The 24,323-nt window shown below is 39.9% G+C and overlaps 2 protein-coding genes across 3 annotated transcripts in view; one reads left to right on the forward strand and one right to left on the reverse strand.

The window, feature by feature from the left end:
* The window catches only part of EXD1 (exonuclease 3'-5' domain containing 1), a 24,914-nt gene extending 22,109 nt beyond the window's left edge, over positions 1 to 2,805 (reverse strand). Inside the window, exon 1 of one of the 2 annotated variants that reach the window (XM_033145537.1) lies at positions 2,643 to 2,805. The gene's annotated coding sequence lies outside the window, so the exon portion shown is untranslated. Of the gene's footprint in view, positions 1 to 2,503; positions 2,525 to 2,642 lie in introns of those variants that run through there. The other variant, XM_033145544.1, reaches the window with a different exon arrangement.
* A 511-nt stretch (positions 2,806 to 3,316) lies between these two features.
* Positions 3,317 to 22,711, forward strand: CHP1 (calcineurin like EF-hand protein 1). The gene is made up of 7 exons (XM_033145563.1): positions 3,317 to 3,469; positions 8,626 to 8,698; positions 15,770 to 15,850; positions 16,982 to 17,109; positions 19,068 to 19,129; positions 20,544 to 20,666; positions 21,248 to 22,711. The coding sequence occupies exons 1-7, from the start codon at positions 3,403 to 3,405 to the stop codon at positions 21,299 to 21,301; spliced, it is 588 nt and encodes a 195-aa protein (XP_033001454.1). The 5' UTR covers positions 3,317 to 3,402; the 3' UTR covers positions 21,302 to 22,711.
* Positions 22,712 to 24,323: the final 1,612 nt, after the last annotated feature.

Consider the following 24,323-nt stretch of genomic DNA (forward strand, 5'->3'; position numbering starts at 1 on the left):
GGGAAACAAGAACTACAGCAAGAAAAATATGTTAAAAAGGGGGAGTAGTCTTATACACGGGAGCAATCTCCCCTCATTTTCTTAATTTTGAGTCCCCAAAAACAGGGGGAGTCTTATACATGGGGACATGTTATACACTGAAAAATACAGTATTAGGCTTCCCACGAAATAGGGTATCATAATAATCCAGGCCGAGAAATTTCCTACAAAGTGACATTGTAGAGCACAGATTGCACAGTAAAAAAATTAATGTAAAAAGGCTTGTCAAACAAGTGGCTAATGTTGCAGGAAAAGTCAAACAATTCAAGACTACTCCAGTGTGATCAGAAAGAAAACATTAAGGCTGCAATCCTAAACACACTTACCTGGAAGAAAACCCCACTGACGTTAATAGGACCTATTTAAAAGTAGACATGGTTAGTTCTGTTAGTCATAAAATCCAGCTGTTTTGGATATTTGCAATTTGTAGTAATAACAGTTCAGCATGCAATTATACATACTGGAAACTGTAATCAGCTAGCACCTTTAGCAGGCTATGGAAACAATTCGAGCAAACTAAAATTGAGCAAATTTGTATCCTCAATACACCTGCTCTAAAGGTGGATTAAGGTGATATCATGTAAATGCTGTTATTTAATACACTTCACATTGGCACTGGCCAATCCTATGTGTTATCCCTTGATATTGGAGAGTAAAATATGATTTATCCTCCATACAGCTTGAAGCCACCACTAAATATAATTTTAAAGGGAGAAACTATTTGAAACCTTTTACCAAACAAAACTACAGCCTATTTTTAAAATGGAAAGAGGTATTTATGCGCAACTGCTGCATTTTAATGTGTGGGAACCAGCAAGTCTGCCCATTTAAAAGAATCAAATGCTTATCAGATCACTTTTCATTATCCTGAGATCAGTTCCCACCACTATCACTGCAGTTTTGTGCATATGTAATTAAAGTTTTGCTTACTTTTTGCAATCTAAGGCAAAAACACAGAGCAGCATTATCAGTCACTCGTGCCCTCAGGTAGGCCTGCAAGGAATTTGTGACTTTGAAGAATGTATTTGAAAAGTTTGTTATTCCATTAAAACCTGTTTTGTAAGTAGGCCTAATGGCACACCCTATTTCAGAATACAGAGACACTGTTTTCCATTTTGGGGTCTGGCAAATCTCTGAGGAAGAATAAACTAATAAGACTGCCGCTTTGATACCAGCAATTGGTCTATTATAGGATTTGAAGGAAGAATTCAAAGACAGGAAGATAAAAGCAAACTACGGAAAATACTGACATGCTGCTTACATATAAAATGCATACATACATAGTATTTACAACTCCTTAAACTTACAGTTTGCTGAACTTGAAATATGCTCTAGGCACTCATTTCAGCTCAATTTATTTTATCAATACACATAGCGCCAAGGGATAAAATGACATCCATATCAGATTTTAATTCTAAAAATTTAAGATAAACTAGTGCCACAAGGATTATAAACCAGCTCTTGAGTGTCACAGTTCTTGAAACTTTATCACTATAAGGTATGAAAAGGAAGTAGGAGGAAGACACATTAGCTTGTCCAAAATCTATAAAACTGCAGGTTTAAAGAAATTAAGGTGGAAGAGTGAGCCATACCAACCTAGGTTTTTCTGACAAATTCAAGTTTATAAAGATGTTTACTAAAATATGCTTTTAGCCCACCCTTCCAGGGCAAGCTACAATAAAACAGCATGAAAGATAAAATAATCCAACAATATAAACACCAAGGCATTAAGATGTATGTGAGATTCTTGGCCATATTCAGCACAACTTCAGAACAATCCCAAGCAGATTTACTAAAAAATGAGGCCTATTAAGTTCAAAAAGCTCCTAGGCTGCAAGAGTATTTAAAAGCTTGCTGGAAGCCTGCAGAGGGGAAAAGGGAGAATTCTAGTTATCTTACAAATGGTCTGCTATATTTGTGTGGTGAATGCGGAGCAGCGGATTCCTATAATCTTAGTTTTCTTGGTTTCTATGTTGGGTGTGGTGCGACAAGAGCGTTTCATGGCTTATCTGCCAGCCTGATCACTTGCATTTGGCTACCAAGTTTAGTGTATGCAAGGCTGTGGTCCTATTCCCACTTGTTTGGGAGTAAGTTCCTATTTAACTCTATAGGGTTTACTTTTGAATAGACGTTTAAGATTGCAATCTTATCAATATGTAGAAAGCAATTCTTATTGTAGTCTTATTTACAAAAAGCTGCCTTAGAAGTGAGCCATGATGGTGTAACAGGTTGCTTCCTCTGCCTTTGATCCTATTAAAAGTAGCTGCACCTCATAGAGAAATTGATGTGAAAGGCTTGCCCCTTCAGTCAGAAGATTAACAATTTTGGCAATGGGCATTGCTGACTATCAACACCAAGATTAGAATAGCCATTATTTATTACGTTTTGTTTGAGAACTCTTGTACATTTCCCTGAAATAAAACACTGTCAACAGAGGAAAAAATTAAGAGCTTAAGTTACATACTGTTGGGAACCGCCCTGAGATCTATGGGGTATGTTGTTGTTGTTGTTTAGTCGTTTAGTCGCGTCTGACTCTTCGTGACCCCATGGACCAGAGCATACAAATTTGCTGAATAATAAAATAAAATAAAAATATACACTACAGCTAAGGGGCAGTTTCCTCTCGCCTAGGAAATCCGCTTACTGACATGCAAGTTCTGAGGCCATTTTGAAAACCAGCAACGTAAAATTACTTCACAGCTCCTGCAATCACGAGGACTTCCTGGACTTCACGTCGGAATGAATGCATGACTAGCATGAAGACCCGTAGGCCTGCGCAACCACTAGGAGGACTTAAGCGCCGCAGACTACAATTCCCACGGTCCTTTGCGCCTCCACAGACTGGAAAGTAAACAATAATTTTTTGGGGGGGGGAGGGGAACCCGCTACCTTTCAACACTTTAGAGGCTAACCAGCATAGAATGATGTAATTTTTTTAAAAAAAATGCCTATGCCAAGTTCATCAAATACAAGGTAGATATAACCGCCGTTGTGTACTGGAGTTGGTGCTTCCCTCACCCCAGAGAACGATTAGAAACCGCCCGCGGTGACGTCAGAATCAGACCAATCGGGGCAACAGAGAAGGTTGGAGGGTCGCTCTGCGCAGGCGTACCGCGGGCTAGGCGGGGCTACCGTGGTCCCCCTCGAGCTGCCGGGGGCTGGACGGGGGAGGAGCGCGCGGAGGCGATAAGAGAAGGGGCGGTGCTCTCGCCCTCTGTGTCCCTCGCAATCTCGGTCGCTGGCGCAGCGTCTAGGCGGCTTTTTGGCTGGCCGACTCGCTACACGGAGGACCGCCGGCCTTAGGCCAAGAGCAGTCCCTCTGGTACTTGGTCGAGGCGGTTGTCCGGTCGTGAGGCAGCCGCGATGGGCTCCCGGGCTTCCACGCTGCTTCGGGACGAGGAGATTGAGGAGATCAAGAAGGAGACAGGCTGTGAGTACCGAGGGAAGCAGCTGGAGACCGGGGGCGCTAGGCTGGCCTTGCTTTCTGCGGCTAAAAACCATTCACGGTCTCGTAACGCGGGGCGGGCGGGCGGGCGAGCGAGCCACCTCCGGTTTTTCACCTTCCAGGGCCGAAGGTGTCCGGGCTGAGGGAAGAGGCGCCGTTACTTGTCAACTGAAATTCCCCGCCGATATACCTGGGGGCCTTTTCGGTGGCATTGGGTGGCCCTTGACTGAGGCGCCTGTGGATTGGCCTGAGTCGGGGTTTCCCGCAGCCTGGGAGCTGTGTGGGAAAGGAAAGGAACTTCGGCAGGTGCCGCTTATCCTGTCACAGGACTCGGGAGTGAGAAGTGGCACCTGCCGACATTCCTCCTCCTGCGCACCTCTTAAAAGCACAGGAGCCCCACATTCTGTTGTCTCTGGTCACCTTCTTTTGCCGCGTGACGAGAAAGGTCATGTTCCCAAAGGCGTGTCATCTTCTTCCTCAAGTTGCCCGGCTGCCAAATTCTTCACTGTTCTGATGCGTGAGGCGCAGCCTATAGTTACCGACCTGATAAACTTGGCACATAGGCGTCGATACTATTCCGACCGAAGTATCTGATACCTTGTGTGTGGTAGCCTTCCGTAAGGGAAGAGAAGGGTTTTGTTTTTGTTTTTTTGACGTCTGACTACTGTGGGTTGCCCTCCCCTTGATGAATCGGCAACATCTGAACTTTCGAAATGGTTGCAACATCAGTTTGCTATGTGCCGTTTTAAAGTCAAATGCTCAGCCTGACAGTGGGTTGGATGAGCATTTTTATCCTACTTTATCCTGCCTTAGTGATTTTTAAAATATTATTCTGCTTAATTTGTCCCATATAATTATGGTGAGTATAAAGCCCTTGTAGGAGCTCTTTCCATGTGAGTTGTGGCTGAGTATGGTAGCAGAGTAGAGAAGGGAAAATAGCTCTACACAGGCCCTCTTAAATACAACTGCTATGCTTGTGCTATTAAAAGATTAATAAAAAACAACAGCTACACTTGTTCCTGAGGTAAGCATTCAGAACAAGTGCTAGCTTAAAGTAAGCCTCTTTGTGTTGTGAATGCTTCAACCGGTATCAAAAGTGTGGCTTGCTGCATTCTAGATTCCCCCCCCCCCGAAGTGTTGAAGGTGCCCCTCCTACAATTCTATGAATCTAAGTGCCATGCACATTGGTGGCACATTATTTATGTATAGATTGATAATGCATTTCCTCTTGACATACACTGGAACATTCAAAGGACTAGTTAACATTTCTTATTTCATTTATAAATTCCTTTCCTTGAGACACCCTGAAGCAATTGTGTAAGCAGTTCTGATAGTCTGTAGCACAACTTCATTTAGGGCACTTTTGATGTAAAACATATTACAGCCTTGATCTTATTACAAATATGAACACCCACATGATATCGTTGGAATTCTCATTTTACAGCTTGTTTTCTGAGGCTCAGATAGCAACTTGCCTAAGGCCTCTTGATGGCTCCATGGCTTAGTAATGTACATCTCCCATAGCCAAACAGAACATTATCTAGTGGACAAAAATACAATAGAAAACAAATGTGCTATTGGGTTATAGCTACAGGCTAGTTACAGATAACTATTATTTTTCCTACCCCAGTTTTGTATTGGAGAACCCCATCTACTGTTTTGACTAGTAGCAAATGACAATATATCCATCTACAGATATTTGATTCCTAGTATGTAGCATGTGGTTAGTTTGCTTGAAAAAAATAGGAAACGTGAAAGTACAAAATTTCAGTCAGGACATTCCATTCTCTAAATTGACAACATGCAATTCCTGGTAGTGCCAGGTGATCTGTGTATTACTGCCTTATTGCATGATTAATCTTGCCTTTTTCAATTGTTTAACTGCAATGAAATAAGCTAATAATACATTAAATTATCTCCAATGATTACTTTGTGTATGTAAGCAACTACTGTATTTACCATAGGGATATAGCATGTCTATGCAGCTAGGCTTACTGGTAGTAACACAGTAAGGAGGAATTCTAGAGGAAACAAAGCAAAAGCTACAGTCACTAATTATTGCTGCTTATGATACATGCTATATTACATAGTTTAATGCTCTAGTAGCTACTGCTTTTTATTACTGGTTCAATGGTACAAACTTGGCACTAAGAAAAACAAGTTCAATTAGATTTTGTCATCATAGTGCTATCAAGCTAATACTACTATTCTCTGAGTAGTGCTTTATTCTTGGGAAGCTAAATTTTATGTTATGCAATTATTTGACCCTTATAAATAGAATTATTAGGGGGAGCATAAGGTGTATAGAGGCAGCCAAATGGTTTATATTCAGTAGTGGTTTGGAGTTTACATTTTCTTGTTAGATGTCTATATGTGGCTTACGGTAAAAGAAAGTAGCACAACATTCTCAGATCAGCATATTTTTGAGAAAGATGTTAACAACAACAATATTATGTGGACATCACATACATTCACGTGTATATTAGTATGAAATGCGAAGGCTTTTAAAAATGAGCCAAAATAGTAAATTTGCTGGCAAGAAGCAGAAACAGTACCTGAAGAATACTGTTTATTCAGTAAATGTCTGGATCACTAAACATTTAAGAAAGTCAGAAGACTGGAATTGAGACATCAACTGAATAATAATCTGAGTCAAAATAGGAAATTATGTAGCACCTTTTTAGCCAACTATAGAGGAATGAGCCATCATAGAAAATGATCTTGGCAGCCTGTCAGAGCAGCAATTTCTACAAAAGTGCATTCCAGATACTAGTGCTGTGAAACAGTTTCTAAGGATAGCTTATGTCTATCATATGCTTATGTTCCTAGTCTTAATGAAAGGGCAGTTATGTGAGGAGTCGTTCATCCTTAACACCTGCAGTTCCTAATGCCAGCTACAGCTACAGATGTGTGTCTTGCTATAGGACATTTTTCATGTACTTGCTGAGATACACAATGACTGCAGAGACTACATCAAAGTGTATTATGTTAATTGTGTGCTTTTCACAGTCAAGCTTTTGGCATTGGCTGAATTTGATATGTGAACAATAACATATTATTTATTTATTTATTGAGATTAGGCCCTTGCTGTAGTTGAGATCACACTTCATGAAGTCTGCAGACGAGTTATGGTCTTGGCAAGGCTACACATAAATACATTATAAATCAGAAACTTTAATGTGCATATAAGTGTTTCTATTTTATGCTTTATTCAGTGATTCTATTTTTCAATGTAAGCAAGATTCATTACAAAAAAACATTGCTAACAAATTCATTGTGCACAAGCAATTGTATGGATTACAGTCTACTTTAGCAGATACAGCATCTAATGGAAAAGTCCATGGAAGCTTATGCTACAAGTCCTTAAGGTGCCACAACAGTCTTCATTGCAAGAGACTAGCACAGCTATCTGGAAAGAGAAATGACAATCTCATTGCACATAATTTATGCGAAAATTTATGTTTTTGTTTTGGTGAAGTTCATTTTTCAGTTAATAATCCCACTACTGTCTCAAGGCTTATTTAAGAAACAGATCAGGTAGCTGTTTATCATAATTGTCAAATTCATGGGGTCAATCCAGTTGCTACCTTTGTGTCCATGGATAGGTATTTGATCAGTTGAATGCCTCTGCTAATGGAAGAAAGCTGGTTGCTTGCTGCAGCCCCTAGCAGGGTGGATTTGATTTAAATCAAACTGATTTAAATCACTAGTCATTAAGGCTGAGGGTGGATTTAAATTTTAAAAAATCTGATTTAAATAAAAAAAATCCGATTTAAATAAAAAAAAATCTGATTGGGATTCCTTCCTCTACCATTAAAAGAGGTTACAGGTAGGTAGCTGCCATAGTCAAAACAAAATAAAAGATTCCTTCCAGTAGCTTTCATGTGCATGCACACTTCTTCAGATCTTGTTTTAAAGTTAGTTTGCTGGGGAATAATGCAAATGGACCCTTCAAATTTACTCATCAAAACTAAAAATAACTATTTCAGGGAGCTTTGTAGCCAGGGAGATATACTTTGCAAGCTTAAAAGGCTATTGATAAGGAGAGGACGTGCCATATTTTCATTGAAACCTGGTATCTACATTTTTTTTTGCTAGGTAAAGCTAGTCTCTGAAACCAGTACGATAGATCAGAAAATTGTTTGGAATACTGTATTTTTATTCTTTTATCCAAGCCCTGGGGAACAGCTTTTTAAAAATGAGATCAATTTGATTCGTGTTCTATGGGATTAACAAGGTTGTTCCTTCCTCAATTTAGCATGCTTTAAAACCATTTGAAATTGCTTTAATGGAGTTTTTTGCAGGGGTGGCAGCTGAGTGGTTTAAACTTTAAACTACTTTCAGCTGGAAAGGAAACTAGATTATCCAGAGGCTGAAGTAGCCTAGGGCTCCAGAACTGTCTGAATTTAAAGAGAGACTAGGAACAGGCTTCCCTCTTAGCCAACTTAGTGGACTAGTTAGTACTTCAGCCTTGTAGTTGGCCTTTGCCTGGTTGCCATAGGTGACAAGGAATTGGTTGCAAACAAGTGTATGGAATCCATCCTGGTGAGCTGGTGAAGGAAGGACAGATTGTCCACTTGGTTTCTGTGCAGGTCACAGAAAAAGTGAAGCACTTTCATCTACAACTAACAAGAAAATGTGGTGGTCTGATGGGAGAGGAAAATATATCAGTTCCTCACCTGCAAGCCTGCTGTATTTGTTAGCCCACTAGACATCAATGGGTAGGCAACCGTGAAAATGTTTTGTGGACTTTCTTGCAAGGCTGTAATAAACTTACCTATGTCATACCTCTTCTTAAGACATGTCTCTTTAGTGAAATGTTTTACCCAGTGCTATTTTTCTAGAAAGAGGCGCCAAAACTCACCATGAATGGCTCCCTCGTTGTCTTAGATTGGCAATGGAGTTCCAGCTGAAAAAAGCCCTGGTTTTACTAATAAATGAGTGAAATGTTTTACCAGTATAGGGGTAATAGGACTTAAAATCTGAATGGAGGTCATTTTAAAATGTAAACATCCAGCAAAATCAATGTCCTGACCCCTGAAATGTAATGAAATTACTCTTACTCTGTATTGAGTAGTGTGGATTAATTGATTTTAAAATGTTGCTGTTCAATTGAAAGTTTTAATTTATCTTTGCTTCAGTTTCCCACAGTCAGATTACTCGTCTGTACAGTCGATTTACCAGCCTAGACAAAGGAGAGAATGGCACTCTTAGGTAGGTACTCTTTAGCAAACTTTGTTGTACTGACTCACTGCTTTTGCTTAGTGCCTTACTGTATTGACTTGCTCACTGCCTCTGCCCAGTTTCCCTTGATTTACCCCCTCCAGCTGCAGCCCCCCCCCCCATTCCATGCATTTCCTGAGAGTCCTCTGATTCCCCAGAAAGCTATTTGGGACACACATTGGGATGCAGTGGGGGAAGGAGGAACCAGAGAATTCCTATTGTTTGAGTGTATTAGGTACAACCCATAATCCCTGTACAGGTTTAATGCTTCATGCAGTTACAATCATGTGAGAGACAATCGGACTGCACTTACTGGCCCAGCTCTCACTGTTGCATTACCTGCCAGTTCAGCCCCCTGGCCTATATATGTTGGGAGGAAGGTCTGCTACGTACATAGACTTTCCCCTTTGCAATCCCAAACCCTGGGTTCTAAATTGTGTGAGGAGCCTTTGTACAAGGGTCCCATCTTCAACCCCCCTCCTCCAAAATGCAGGCTGAAGCTGTGTTTTAAGGAACAAAAGAGCGGGGCCAGTAACTCATAGTCGAATTTAAAACACCAAGCCTTGTCATTATCATATACATAATTGGATAATATTAGTGAAGATGAGAAATGAGCTGCATATGTAACAATGCACATCACAGTAGAAGTAAAGCATTTTCTTGAAAAACTTTCCCCTGCATTTCAGCAAAGCTTTCAAGGTGGCACCATTTAAAAGGTAAATCAGTATACAATCAGCAGCACAGAAACGGCGCACACAAATCTACTAAACCATGTGTGCGCCGTTTCTGTGCTGCTGATTGTATACTAATTTACCAAGAGTATTGGCAGCATAGGCTTATTTTTTCACCATTTAAAAGGTGCCGAGGAACAGAATTGAGAGCAGCAAAGCAGTTGTTAAAATTTTTATACTGCCCTATACCTGTAGATCTCGGGGCGGTTCACAACATAAAATTACAATATAAAAAACAAAAAACATGATGAAAATAAGAACAGAAATAAACCAATAATCCTCTGCTTCCATATGGGAGAACATTTATTCCTTTTCCCACCCTCCACAAATCATTTTCCAAATTTGTAAGAAACACATATCTGGCCTACACAGCATATAAAAACAAGAAGGAATCGTGGCACCATAAAGGCTTAACAGTTTTATTGTGGCATAAGTGTTTATAGACAAGAGCCCACTTCATCATGCCTTAATAATAAATCTTCTAATATTTAAGGTGCTACAGTACCTCTTGAGTTTTAAACAGTTTCAGCTCAGAATACAGGGTAGATCATTTTTGTTACCTCCTGCCAAGTTGTCTTCCCTATATTTTGAGCCAAAAGTTTAAGCAAGAGAAAAGATAATAAATTCATGTTAAGTATGGACGTGCAAAATTTCTAGTGTGTATTAAAATACCCCCTTTGTAAATAGATTGCAATGCTGATAGCAGTATTAACTGTATACTTTTATGTCAACTAAGCAAGGCAGGATAACTCATTACTTCATAAAGCTGACTTTTTGCCACTTTCTCTTATGATGAAATGTTTGAATAAGTATTGATGGTACTGTAAAGTAAGATGGAAAAGTCAAACAGAAATAAAAATGAAGCAGTAGTATTGACATGAGCTAGTTCTGTGGTGCATTGTCTCTGTTCAGACATTACAGAAAGTGGAAGTGTTGCTGAAGGCATGCCCCTCTCTATAAATATGCTGCAATATGTGTAAAGTATATGGTTTGGCACAGCGGCTTACTGAGTAGAAGATGTTTGGATTTCTATGATTCAGAATAAGCACAATGAAAGCATGCAAGTAGGCTTCAAAAATACATTAATTCATGGGTAGATCCTGTTGGATAGTGTTGCTATGGCATGTGAACAAAACATTTCCTGTAAGTTCCAGTCTAAGCCAGGTGAAGTGGGTTTTGCTTTTCAGTATTCATTTACTTTTATGATGTGTGTAGTGTTTTCCAATTAGTGTTCTTACTTGAATAACGTCTCCTTCATAAGCAAAATGGCTGGTAGCAATGACAGTAATAAATTTTAAATGCAGTAGTTACAGTTGGTTAATGTTTAACCTTAAGCTAAGCCATAAAATATAGAAATTAGAAGCTGATGCCTTGCATTCAGATTTCAGAAGCTGAATCTTTACAAACAGGGAGGATATGTTTTAGAACACTGGAGAGTCTGACACATACATGTAACAGGAGATTTGCTGCTTTTCATATATCTGTCACACTGTTTGGACCAAAGGGGAGATGGATTACTTGGAGTGGGGGGCAAGTTAACTTCCCCCCCACTGTAATTTCTACAGTTCATTGGAAATTGCTGCTTTTCCCCTTCTGAGCAAATAGCAGTTTAAAGTTGAGTGCTGTTTAAATCAGGAAAATGGCACAAGGTAAAATTATTATTATTTAATAACAACACGCACCCCAATCCCTATCCAAATTATTTCACACCCCCAGTTGCCTTTAATATGAAAGACAAGTGAAAAATCTTATTCCGATTTCATGGGTCACATCTGGTTTGGCTCAAAGTCACTAGACTTGCTTGGCTCTAATTATCAACTGCAAGCAGAATCACCTTACGTGATTCTTTAAAACTAAACAAAAAACCCAGCCTCAAAGGTTGTAGCAGGCTTAAATTTTCTGAAGTACAGAGGTTCCCAATTAGCTAAATACTGTACTGCAGACACATGTTTTTAAAAAAGCTAAGCCATGGACTCCCTACTTTGGAATATTTTCATATCTCTATGGTAGTTTTTGTTAATGTGAATAGTGCAACGTACCCCCCCTGGGTGGAATACACCCCCCCCCCGGGGTCTGCAAACCACTAATTGGGAGCCACTGGCATAGTGAATTTGGATATTCTGTAACTTACGTACAGTATAGGTCGAAACAATTTGGGGGATATGCTAATTCATAGTGGCTGGGGCAGAAGCAGAGATGATACTCTCTCTGCCCCATTGCTTTTTACTATCCTCTGAGGCTGTCTGTAAACAAGACTTCACAGATTTTAGAAAGGCCTCGGGCCATTAGCATTGAATTTGCCCACTGGGTCACTCCTGAATGAACAGTGGTATGAACAGTGGACTTGCTACTCCATTCTTCCCAAGGGACAATGCATCTGCTTTGGAAGAGTTATTTTCCTTAGCTAATAATTCCCTGTTGCAAATTGGAACTAGCAACTATGGCTGCATAAAGAAAGAACAATTGCTATGTGAGCTGGGAAATAGAATTTATTTTATTGAAATGTAAGGTGAAAGAGCCATTTGACAGTGCCTAGATGTACCGGTACATGGAAGATGATGCTTAAGAGGTTAGTATTCCATGAAATCTAGGCTGTAGCTGGAGTCAGATTGATTCAAGCTTACTGCAGGATCAACACACCAGATTCTGCATATATTCTATTGTTGAGTTTTATGGGCAAAAAATATTTAAGAGGCTTTTGCCACATTCCAGAGGCCATTCACGGTGTTAGCATTCTTAAAATGAGGGGATTCTAGTGATCTCTCTTTCTACACTGCAAGCTTTGGTACAAAGTGGTAAATATAGGAAATGCATTGCTTTTAATTCAACCCACCATTTCAGCAACCCTTGATTATAGTTTTTGAACCGTGGGGTACAAAAGTGTACCATGGGTAGATCATAGTGAATCAAAAGGTAAATAAGAAGGGCATCACATCAGGTGAGTTGACTCAAGCAAAAGAAAAAACATATAATACTTCCAAACAATAAATAGTGTCCAGGTACTATGAATATGATTGCCTAAAGAACACTATCATGGCTAAATAATGACTCTAAGTAGTTTAAACTCCTATTAGATGCTGAATATATATCCAGAAAAGAGGAATGGCAGTTAAAATTGCTGACTTATTATAACTGGGCAGTAAAATATGAGGAATTACAAGGAAAAAGTGAATCAGAGAGAGAAAAGAATTGGAAACTACTCAAAGATTATTTTAAACTATATGTGGAAAAAGCCAACCTCTTGGCAGAATGGTAAAGATCCAAACAAATAAGATAAAAGGAAAATTGGATAGATATAAGGACGTGCGAATAGATTAAGGAATACTATAAACAATATGTAAGGTAGACTGTGAAGTAAAGGGGGGGAGGGGAGGGAACCAGGGAGGGTGGGGGGGAGTGATGTGGAATTGTATAAGATGTAATGATTTGGCAATTTCTTGCAACATGTTTATTTTTGTTATTGTTTTTGCTTATGTTGTATAATTTGATAAGAAATAAAGATTTTTTAAAATTAAAAAAAAAGATGCTGAATATATATCCAGCAAGTACCGTATTTTCCGGCGTATAAGACGACCCCCAACTTTTTCAGTTAAAATATAGAGTTTGAGATATACTCGACCACAGATTCTCCACCCTGCCTATAAGACTGTTGAGAAGTTTTTCCTAGATTAAAAAGTAGTCTTATACGCCAGAATATACAGTAAGTACAAATGGATATATTTATTTTATTGCTGCATACTGTAGATACTGAGAAATCATAAGTAGGATAGAGTATCCAGTGCATGTTGACTGGGAAGCAAGTCCCATAGTAGTGCATAGGATATGGCCTTAGTTGCTAGATAGATGTGGAGTGATGTAAACTTGGGAGGAGAAGGGTGATCTTAAATAAACCATACACCTACTTTTATATCATCATGACAGCTAAGATTAACTAAGAGCAATGTCATCTATGTGACCTTGTCATCTATGTGCCAAATCCAAACAGATACATAGAAAGTCATTCTTGCTGACTGCTTCCCATGTCCTTGAGAGGAGATGAACCTTCACCTAGATATCTATCAGAGTAAGCCTGAGTACTTTCAGAACAGCTGTAAAAAGTTCCTCTTCTGGCTGACATTCAACAGCCAAGGTTAAGCTGGTGTCAGATAAATTACCCAAACAAAATAAGTTAACTATTGCTTGCCCTGGTTACGTGCCTCAGGAATTAAACTGATATACATTTTGATACACATCACAGCCCTGAGTGGCAGCCTTCTTTCAGGATGGTTATATATAGCTGTACAGGGATGTGGGTGATGCTGTGGTCTAAACCAGTGTTTCCCAACCTTGGGACTCCAGCTGTTTTCAGGCTACAATTCCCATCATCCCTGACCACTGGTCTTGCTTGCTTGGGATGGTGGGAGTTGTAGTCCAAAAACAGCTGGAGACCCAAGATTGGGAAACACTGGTCTAAACTACTGAGCCTCTTGGGCTTGCCATTTGGAAGGTTGGTGGTTCGAATCCACTCAGCGGTGGTGAGTAGGGCTGGGTGATAGGTGGTTTTCAACATCATAGTAATATCACCAGCTAAATATGATACCTTGATATATCATATACAGTGGTACCTCTAGATGCGAACGGGATCCGTTCCGGAGCCCCGTTCGCATCCTGAGCAGTCCGCAACCAGCAGCGCCACTTATGCGCACGCATCGGTTGCAATTCGGCGCACATGTGCGTGACGTCATTTGACGTGTCTGCGTATGTGCGACCCGCCGAACCCGGAAGTAACCCGTTCTGTTACTTCTGGGTTTGGCGCATTCGTAACCCGTGCCATTCGCAACCTGCAGCGAACGCAACATGAGGTATGACTGTATATCTGTGGTGGCGGAGAGCCTTGCTGGGCCTCCCCACAGGGGCAGAAGGTATCGCCATACCTCCTTGCAGCAGTGGAGGGTGTGCTGCACTTCCCTGCAGCAGCAGAGGCTCCCACCGTACATCCCCATGGCAACGGTGCTTCCCTGCAGCAGAAGAGCACCTTGCCGTGCCTCCCTGTGGTGGCAGAGGGTCCCACTGTACCTCCCCATGGCATCTGCTTCCCCACTCAAAGGTCTAAGTGGAATCTCTGCAGGCATAAGTCCCACTGAGTTCAATTAAACTAACTTCTACTTTCCTTGGAGTAAGCCCCATTGAATCCAGCAGGGCTTGCTTGTGAGCAGACACACATTTGCTTTCACTACTTACTGAAAAACACCCTCCCCATCATTCTCATACAGTACCCAATCTCCCATTTCAGCATAAGACAGCCAGCTAAATCTTCTCCCTTCCATTCTCCCACCCCCCAAAAAAAGCCCTCATCCCACCAATCTCTCCCTATTTATCAAAGGGAGGTCAAGCAAGCAAAAAATAGTCTCCTTTAAATTAAAAAAAAACCTCCCTTTTAAATATGAAGGAAAGCTGTTTAGGAAGAACCAACAACATAAACACCACCAAAAAAGAAAGGAAAAAACTCTTCCTCCCCTTTTTTCACTGGTGAGGGAAGAAATAAGTGTTTACCAGTTATTTGTTTACTTTGCCTCTGATTGTCTAGCTGTGGGGTGCCACTCCAGGCTCTGCATAATTAGCTGACCTCTAAGTGGAAAGATACAGGTGAAGCTGATTTGTGTGAGGGCTTATGGTCATTTCTTATGGGGAGGAGGGAGAGCAAACAAAGCTGAAGACACTTGCAAATTATCTGCAAAGTATTGTTCAGTTGCTCTGTTCCAACTTCTGCCAACCTAGCAGTTCAAAAGCACACTAGTGCAAGTCGATAAATAGGTACCGCTGCGGCAGGAAGGTAAATGATGTTTCCGTGCGCTTTTGCTTCTGTCATGGTGTTCCATTGTGCCAGAAATGGTTTAGTCTTGCTGGCCACATGACCCAGAAAGTTGTCTGTGGACAAACGCTGGCTTCCTCAGCCTGAAGCGAGATGAGTGCCACACTCCATAGTCACCTTTGACTGGACTTAACCGCCCAGGGGTCCTTTACCTTCTTTTTAAAAAAATCTATATAGCTGTACATTAGTATTACACAATTGGGATTTTACTATTGGTGATAGGTGTTATGAACTGAAAATACAAAAGTACACAGCCCAAAACTCATTTTCTTGATCTGAGGTTTACTATTTTCATGATCAATGAGTTCCAATTAATGAACTTAACATACTGGATCTTTAAAAAAAGAACCCTCATAGCTGTTGTGTGATATGTGAACCATAAATTTCAATCAGCCCTATTATAAAAAATGAATGTTTCACATGGGGTGTTCAGAGATCTTATCTATTAAAGGATTGATGTAGATTTCGTTGAAATTGTAGCCGTGAAGATTTCCAACGCATTCCAGAACTTGCCATCAACCCACTGGGGGACCGGATTATCAATGCCTTTTTTCCAGAAGGGTAAGTTGCACAGTATTTCTTCTTAATAAGTTGCTTGGACTAATTTAAGATGTGGATTCTTCTTATTGTTGTTGTTCAGTCATTCAGTCGTGTCCGACTCTTCGTGATCCCATGGACCAGAGCACGTCAGGCACGCCTATCTTTCACTGCCTCTCGCAGTTTGGCCAAACTCATGCTAGTTGCTTCAAGAACACTGTCCAGTGGATTCTTATACCTGTATTCTATTCTTGACACCATAAAACAATCTGCTGGACTCCAGATACATTGCTGGGGACTGGAGCATCAGTTACTAACTATTCAAAGTAAAGCTTTATTAATATTAGGTATTTGTTAGACATTTTAGTTCCATTTATATTCTGCCACATTTATCAAATGGCACCAAAAATATCTACTTCACTTCCCAAATTCCCTTCACTAGCTGAGAAGTAAAACCTTGACTACCTTTCAGTTGATGCTCTAACCAGGGGTCTGAAATTTTTGGCCAGTTGTAATTGCCAGGCTCCTTTCCTTTACTGATTGGGTGGAGGCAAGCCCCTCTGCTCAGTAACAAAGAAGTTCCACCAACTTTTCTCTCCTACATCAACAAGAGGTAGGGCAAACATATTTCAGCTGATGCTCAGCAAAGGAGCTCAAGGCTCCCAAGGGTACAACATCAACCAATTTTTCAGAAGGAAAAACATAGTTAAGTTTGGAGCAGCAAATTGCACTGAGACTTTGAATAGTGGCATAACTCCAAATGCCTGTGTGAATAGGTGAGTGAGTACCTGGTGCTACAAGCCCAATCCATGCCTCCAGCGGGAGAGAACTTCAGTTGAGGAGCCACAACAGAGAGAATTCTATCCCACGTCCCCTGTTAATCTGAGGATCTGGGATGGTTGGTAATTGTTGAAGGCCGACTAATTTTTATAGTTTAATTTAGTTTTGAGATGGTAGTTCAATAATGTTCAGCTAAACAGCAAAATAACAGAGAGACGAGAACAGTGTACGTGGAACAATTATAGAAAAATAACAGAAAAATATTAAACTGCATTCTCCAAACTCTGGTAAATTTGTTTGGATATTCTTGTTTGAAGTACATTGCTTGATGGATTTGCAAAATGTAATGGATTGTGTGTATCTTCTCTGGTATAGAGAAGACCAGGTGAATTTTCGTGGATTCATGAGGACTTTGGCACACTTCCGACCCATTGAGGATAATGAGAAAAGCAAAGACCAGAATGGGCCAGAACCACTTAATAGTCGGAGCAACAAGTTGTACTGTAAGACATTTTTAATTGGACATATATTCAGGCTAATTGTACTGCTTTGTATTCTTCCTTGTAATCCTGCAGCTTGGAATGTGTCCCTCTTCTTTTAAACTTAGTTTAAATCTGGATACAAATCTTATGGAAGTAAGTAAGAGTAGAAAGTTATTTAAGTGAAAGTGGATTTTTGTCACTTTTGCTGGCTGTGACTGATGGGAGTTGTAGCCTAGCCATCCAACAGAATTTCCATTTTCTTTCCTCTTTCTACTCCCAAAATCTACTCTGGGTGGTCCCTCAATACTGGTCCCTCAAACTGTTTTTGAGGGTGCACAGGGACAGGAGAGGGACAGGAAATTCCATTGTGTGCCTGGAAGTCTGTTGTGTGAGTGGTGCTACAGTGTTGGGCACAGCCAGTTATTTCTGTCCTGATGTAACAATGCCTATAACCAAGCCCAAGTACATGGTACTGAAATAATTGTATTTGTAAATTGCTGTGCACATTGATGGTGCTACTTTAAATGAATCATCATAATATTTATATCTTCCATGACCCCACATTTTACTACTTAGATTTATATAGGGTGCTCAACAAATCTTAAATTGTTGGTAAAACTGTAGAAGCAGGCTGACTTTCCGTGACTCTTGGTAAATTTAGGACATTCTAAACAAGCATTCTATAAATTACTACCTGATAGGAAAAAGAAATCAGTTTGATGTGCTAGCATGTATCAGTAACTGGTCAGAGAAAAAGAAAAATCCAAGAATTTACCGGTAAGCATAACTATTTTTGGGCAGCTAAATTTCCTTTCTTGGGCATTTAGTGTGAACCTGAAAATGTCTTCTCCGGTCAGTGAGATGAGTCCATTATGCTCTTTATGTTCCCTCTATACTCCTAAGATAGGCCTTTGGTCAGATGCAACACAGTTACTCTTCTATTCTTAAAAATGATCACCTCAAGGAACAGTCAAGCTTTAACTGATGGGTGGGCATCTTTGTGGTTGCCAGTAGTCAATAATGAAGGATAAGGGAAGGGTGTTTGTAGTATAGAATAGAATAGAATAGAATAGAATAGAATAATAATTTATTGGCCAAGTACATTTTTCAATATAATCGGAATTTGCTTTGGCTACATTACAATGTAAAACACATTATACAAACAATAGTAATTTACAGAGCAAGAGCCGAGGCTGCCCTTCTCGGCGCCTCTTAAGCTGTGTTGGTGAGTGTAGGCCCGCCTCCTAGGCCCGATGGAGTTGGCCGGAGGAGGGAGCGGTCTTCCCATACACTCACAGCAGCAGCAGCAGTATGGGGGCACACATTGCTCTGGGTCCGCAGTGGTTTGATAATGTATTCTGTATATGGCAGCAGTGGGAAAGAAAGGAAAAAAACCAGTATTTTCAGTACAGGCACCTCCCCATTCGCACATGATCTGCATGCATGTGATTGCTGACACACACATGCCTTTTTTGGCACCCAAAAGAGGTGGAGCAGGCTGGAACATACTTGCATGTATCCCAGAGCAGAACCCCTGCATAAGCAGGGATTCCCCTGTATATCATTTTTTCCCGTATCCAGAAATTCCCTACCAAAATGTGACAGTTTGTTTACTTTTTCTTTTCTTTTGTATTTTTACTCAGCATTCTGCCATTTATGGCAGTTCCTAAGCAACATGACTGATTCAACAATCTGTAGCTTTTTAATGTGTTCATGGGAAGGGGTTATTGATTTTTGTTCTTCATATAATCATAGAATTGTAGAGTTGTAAGGTACTGCGAGGGTCATATAGTCCAATCCCCTGCAGTGCAGAAATCTTTTGCCCAGTGTGGGGCTCAAATCCATGACCCTGAGATGAAGGGTCTCATGCTCTATGGACTGAGCTATGTAGAAGAGGGTATTAGTGTTTTGATTTTGTAAACTACCCTGTGAAGGGCAGTATATAAATAACTAACTTTGAATTTAATTATTTCCTCTAGTTGCTTTTCGGCTATATGATCTAGATAAAGATGACAAGATTTCTCGAGAGGAGCTGCTTCAGGTAGGTTTAGCTTTTGCAAATTTTTTGGATGACTGTCTTGTTTAGCCTTTAAGGTAAAGTCTGGTTGAATGATAATACTAAATTATTATAATACATGGGCATTATATAACAATATAACTATAGTAGCAGCAGAGGTAAGAAAAGACTTGCGAATCTCTCCCCTCCATTTTAAATCCCCACACTCACACAGATATTGCTCAAATATTTAATCTCCTCTCGTCTGCCTAGGCTATGCGACCCTGTTCCATGCTGGGGACAGGATTGTGTAGCCAATGCAGGATTAAACCCTGTTCAGTAGTGATGTCAGCTCATGGGCAAATGGGTGTGGTTTTGGAAAATCAGCTGGGTGGCTCAAATTGGCACACAGGCCAAACATTCCTCACCCAATGTATGTCATGAGTTTAAACTCTCCTTGCTACTAGCTATAACAATGAAAAATATACTCTGGTTCAAAACCAGCAGCCAGCCCCAATCCTATAAAGCTGTGCTCTCGGTGGTGGGAAAAGGTAATCTGTGAACCCCAAACACTGCTACAAATGCTGAAACCCAGAACAGTCCAGAAATAACCTGTGAAGTATCTTGTAGCACTGGAAGGTACTTAAAGGTTTGCACAACATGGTATGCCATAGTTACAAACAAACTATTAGGGCTTATCATAAAGCTCTTCAGGTTGAAGTCTAGAGAGAACTAGCCCACAAGTACTGGTTTGCACATAAAACTAAGCTCGTGTGGTTTGTGTTTGAAAACAGGAGCAAGGTGGGCATGATTTGAGCATTTCTGGATGTCCCATAATCATATTATATAAATAGTTGTGTTCTATGTTATAAACCAAGCACCGCTAGGGGTTGTTTCTTTTTGCTTTCCAGTGTATTTCTTATCAATAAAAAATTTGGTGTGGTGTGAGCAAATTTTTACTCTGAAAGAGTGGCCCAGAGAAAAAAGCGGATAACTTTCTGAAAATTGTTAACTTGCTGGTCTGAATTCGAGATGAGAGTTGTATTTTTAAGTGGTGCTCTTGATGTTATCCAATCAACCTTTACTGATCTCCCTACTTCTAGAGCTTCCCTAAAGTGCCTCAATACAATATATTTTATTTGAGGCAGTGCAGTAAATAGTGGTCTGTGCCACAAGTCAAGGTGTATAGTACCTAGCAGCCAAGGACAACTAAGGTATTTTGGCACCTGAAGCAGGAAATCTCCCAAGCACCTCTCCTTGGAAGCAATAATAATAATTAAAAATTGCTGCTGTTTTGTGATATTTAAAATCAGCTGCCTGATCGGGCTGGTTCTGGAACTTCACTTGGTTGACTTAAAATAATAGCTTTACTTGTCTGGTGCCTTCTTGGCATTTACAGCATATTCTTTGTTAAAAAAACATTAACATTACATTCTCTTGGGGTTTCTGCATACTGCAGGTTTTACGGATGATGGTTGGCGTAAACATCTCGGATGAACAGTTGGGCAGCATTGCTGACAGAACAATTCAGGAGGCTGATCAAGATGGTGACAGTGCAATCTCCTTTGCAGAGTTTGTTAAGGTCAGGAAACAATGTTTGTTATGGCAAACCTGATTAAGTGCTAGGGTTTCTAAATCAGATGTACAATCAAATGAATAGGAGGCGTATGTGCCTAATTTCTTCAGTTATTTTGCTATTTCCCATATCTGAACATAAATTGGCAGAGGTGTGCTCTTCAGCTTCATAACAATTGCAATTTATCTAATTTGCTTAAATGATTCTTGTTACACGTTAGTTTTTCTAAATATTTTTAGTGTGTGACAATATTGCATGCTGTTCCAAGGCATGGTCTGTGGGTACATGATACAGGAGCCTTTCTTGAAATTAAGCTACATTTAGTTTGGTCAGTGCTAGACTGCCTAGGGATCTTCTTGAATAAACTCCAAATGCAAGTGTTGCTAAGTACTGTACAGCTTTCATTTTCCATAAAATTATTACCGATAACCTCTAGGTCAAGATCTACAAAAATTAGTTTTGCAGCACAAGAGGATATACAGTATGAAAGCTGACTAGAATGGCTTCCTAAAACAAGACTAAAGTCTAAATGTTGAGATAGAATTCGATTCCTGTAACAAATGGTTAACAATTCTACTTTTTTGCAGGTTTTGGAGAAGGTGGATGTAGAGCAAAAAATGAGCATTCGATTTCTTCACTGATGGATCAAGGCCCATTCCTTGTTGTCCTGATATTTAAGGAATATAGTTTGTTTTACCCTCTCCTGAGCATTCCTGCTGGTGCGTGTGAGGTACATCTCCAAACCCCCCTCAGTTTGTTCCATCGATGTGAACATTCCTTCTGCATCAGAACAAAGGAACGTGGCTGCAGTGCAGCTTGGAATGGAACCTTGAAATGGCCTTTTCCTCACACTTTTCTTTACTTGGCTTTCTGGTTATAAATTATTTCTTCCCATGTTACTATAATATTCTACCATTTTATGAACTATGACAACAAAAATCTGACTTGGTAGTATTTGTATTCTCTGTTCAGTTTGTCTGGCTAACAAACTGTTTTCTTCTGTCCTTGGTTTTGTTTAAATATAGATGTCCGCCACTCTTAACTTCACAAAGTAATGCAAGGCCAATGGTTTTGTTTTCGGAATTAAGGCTTCAGAGCTTCGTCTCGCAAGTGTGTCAAATATTATGAATTTGTCCACAAATGTGGGATGCCTGCCAAGAGAGTAACTTGCAGTTCTGAAAACATAGCAACTGGGTACCTGAATGAAACTATTTCATAGCAAGCTATTTCTTAACTGGAAAAAGTTCATTGCCTCTCTGCTGCCCACCCCCTGACACCAGTTTTGTTTATGTAGACTGTTTTGATTTGCATTATACTTAAATTACTCAAATTTCTTTCTTGTGCTTTTATTGTTTTTCAGTGAATGTTTGCAATGCATAATTTTTGTTGCACAGCTTATGGTGGAAGGCTTTTCATACCAATTATGCCAACTGGACCTTTCGTCTCCAACATGCATGTCAAAGTCCAGATTTGAGTAGTTAATATGTCCCTACAAATTATGTGGGAACACTAATGGTTTTAGGAAAATTCTTAGCACATGTGTACCTTTATTGCTTCAGGTTATATTTTGAAATTTTTATTTTAACCATACACAAGGATCAAGTAACATTGTGAAAGTGAATTTTGATGTAAGCAGCACAATACAGAACTGAGGGCTCAAAACCAATGGATATGATGATGTTTTCAGGCTGGATTGTCTTTGCTGTTAGTAAACAATTTTGTTGCACTGATTATCAATGAACTTTGACAACCGTTTTTAACTGTGCAGTGTTGGCTTCCATGATGCAGAAAAATACTTTGTGTAAAAATCAGTGTTCAAATGCTCCTGGCCCCTGCTATGTCAGCATTTCTATAAGTATTGAGTGCAAGTTAATCTAGTTTACTTAAATCCGACACAATTCAATGATCCTTCAGAATTGCACACTATTTTACATTTAAAAAACACTGCAGAAGAAAATCTTCAGTCAAATTATAAAGATGGGAACAAGATTAAAGCGTGATTGCTTACAAACACTTTAGGATTTTTGATCACAATGTAAACATAGGAATTTAAAAAGAGAAGGAAAATGAAAGTAACACCAAGTTGTTAGAGCGGTAATCCACAGGTGTGCCTTGTCAGATCTATTATATTCAACTATACATGAATAAAATCCTTCAACATACTGTGTTCTGTGAATGAATGGAGGTTTTAAATAACACAAGGTGCCTGTAAAATGCTACAGCTACAAGACTTTATTTTCTTATATACTAATTTAGTTTTTAAGAGATTGGGTGATATCCAGTCCTGTCAACCCACTTGCACAACATACACCTGCTAGCACAACAGGACTTGCCTTTTTCCTTCCTGCTCAATACAAAAGAAAATGAAACAAACACCTGCTCTGCAGGCTCCTGCAAGCTTCAAAAGATTTTGGAGAGCAAAGAGAAACCCAGCTGCATAAGCAGATGTTTGCTCATGCAACTTTAGATCTCACCTATTGTTTTTATTACTCAAGTTTTAAATGGCTTTGAATTTTCAACTTTCAGGCATTTAGAATGTTTTACAAGCAATATATAGCAACTGGAATTTCCTGCTTTCTCTTAGGCCAGGAGAGTGTGGTCCTATTGCCCTTATATCTGTGGCTCAGCTATTTATGAGTTTGATGGTGGGAATAAATAGGAGTTGCCTACCTTTCACTCAGAATATGTTAAGACAGAACAGATTTTAAAACTTCAAGTAAAATTAGAAATAACGGGGAATAGAGATGAAATACAGGCCAGGTAACTCTTGTTAGTCCAGCTGTGCATTTTAACTCATAAACTTCTCAACTTGATGGGTTCTCCTTATGTTTCAGTAGCTGTACAATTCACTGTAGAGTGTAGAAACCTGAAGACTCGTTTAACATGTTCCTAACTAAAGGGACTAAAGGTTGATTCTCATGTTACGGTGGATGCAAATTCCCATTTGTCTTCAAAAAAGAATACATAAAGCACTGTAAAAATAGTCTAATATCAATACTGTATGGAGTTACTGCAGCTATTCATTTCCTGGCATGTCTTGTCAGAAAAACAACACTCAAGCCATTATTATTATATATGTTAGTATTAATCTATATATTAAAAGTAAAGGTAAAGGTACCCCTGACCGTTAGGACCAGTCACAGATGAGACTGGGGTTGCGGCACTCATCTTGCTCTATAGGCCGAGGGAGCCGGCATTTGTCCGCAGACAGCTTCCGGGTCATGTGGCCAGCAAGACTAAGCCGCTTCTGGCGAAACACAGCAGCGCACGGAAATGTTGTTTACCTTCCCGCCTATTTAACTGCTTGCACTGGCAGGAGCTGGGACCAAACAACGGGCGCTCACCCTGTCACAAGGATTCGAACTTCTGACCTTCCGATCGGCAACCTTGATCTCGCCTAAAAGACAGAGTAAGTTAATTGAAATGATGGATCCAACTCAAGATTGTGATGAATGTTGGTTATCACCCATACACAAAATATGAATGCATAACATGACATACCTTTTGGTGTGCTATGTTATCCAAACATAATAAACCTACTAAATTAGTACTGGCTCTGTTGGCAGAACATGATACTTAATCTCAGAGTTGTGGGTTTGAACCCCACATTGGGCAAAAATACTGCATTGCAGGGCTGAGACTAGGAACCTCGTGGTGCCTTCC

This window comes from Lacerta agilis, chromosome 1 (genome assembly GCF_009819535.1).
Source record: "Lacerta agilis isolate rLacAgi1 chromosome 1, rLacAgi1.pri, whole genome shotgun sequence".
Classification (NCBI taxonomy): Eukaryota; Metazoa; Chordata; class Lepidosauria; order Squamata; family Lacertidae; genus Lacerta; species Lacerta agilis.

What these genes read in the sequence shown, in the direction of transcription:
- CHP1 (XM_033145563.1), top strand. Translation starts at nt 3,403, where the DNA reads ATGGGCTCCCGGGCTTCCACGCTGCTTCGGGACGAGGAGATTGAGGAG. An exon ending in TCGGAGCAACAAGTTGTACT is followed by an intron (nt 17,110 to 19,067) that starts GTAAGACATTTT and finishes TATTTCCTCTAG; the next exon opens with TTGCTTTTCGGCTATATGAT. An exon ending in CTCGAGAGGAGCTGCTTCAG is followed by an intron (nt 19,130 to 20,543) that starts GTAGGTTTAGCT and finishes TGCATACTGCAG; the next exon opens with GTTTTACGGATGATGGTTGG.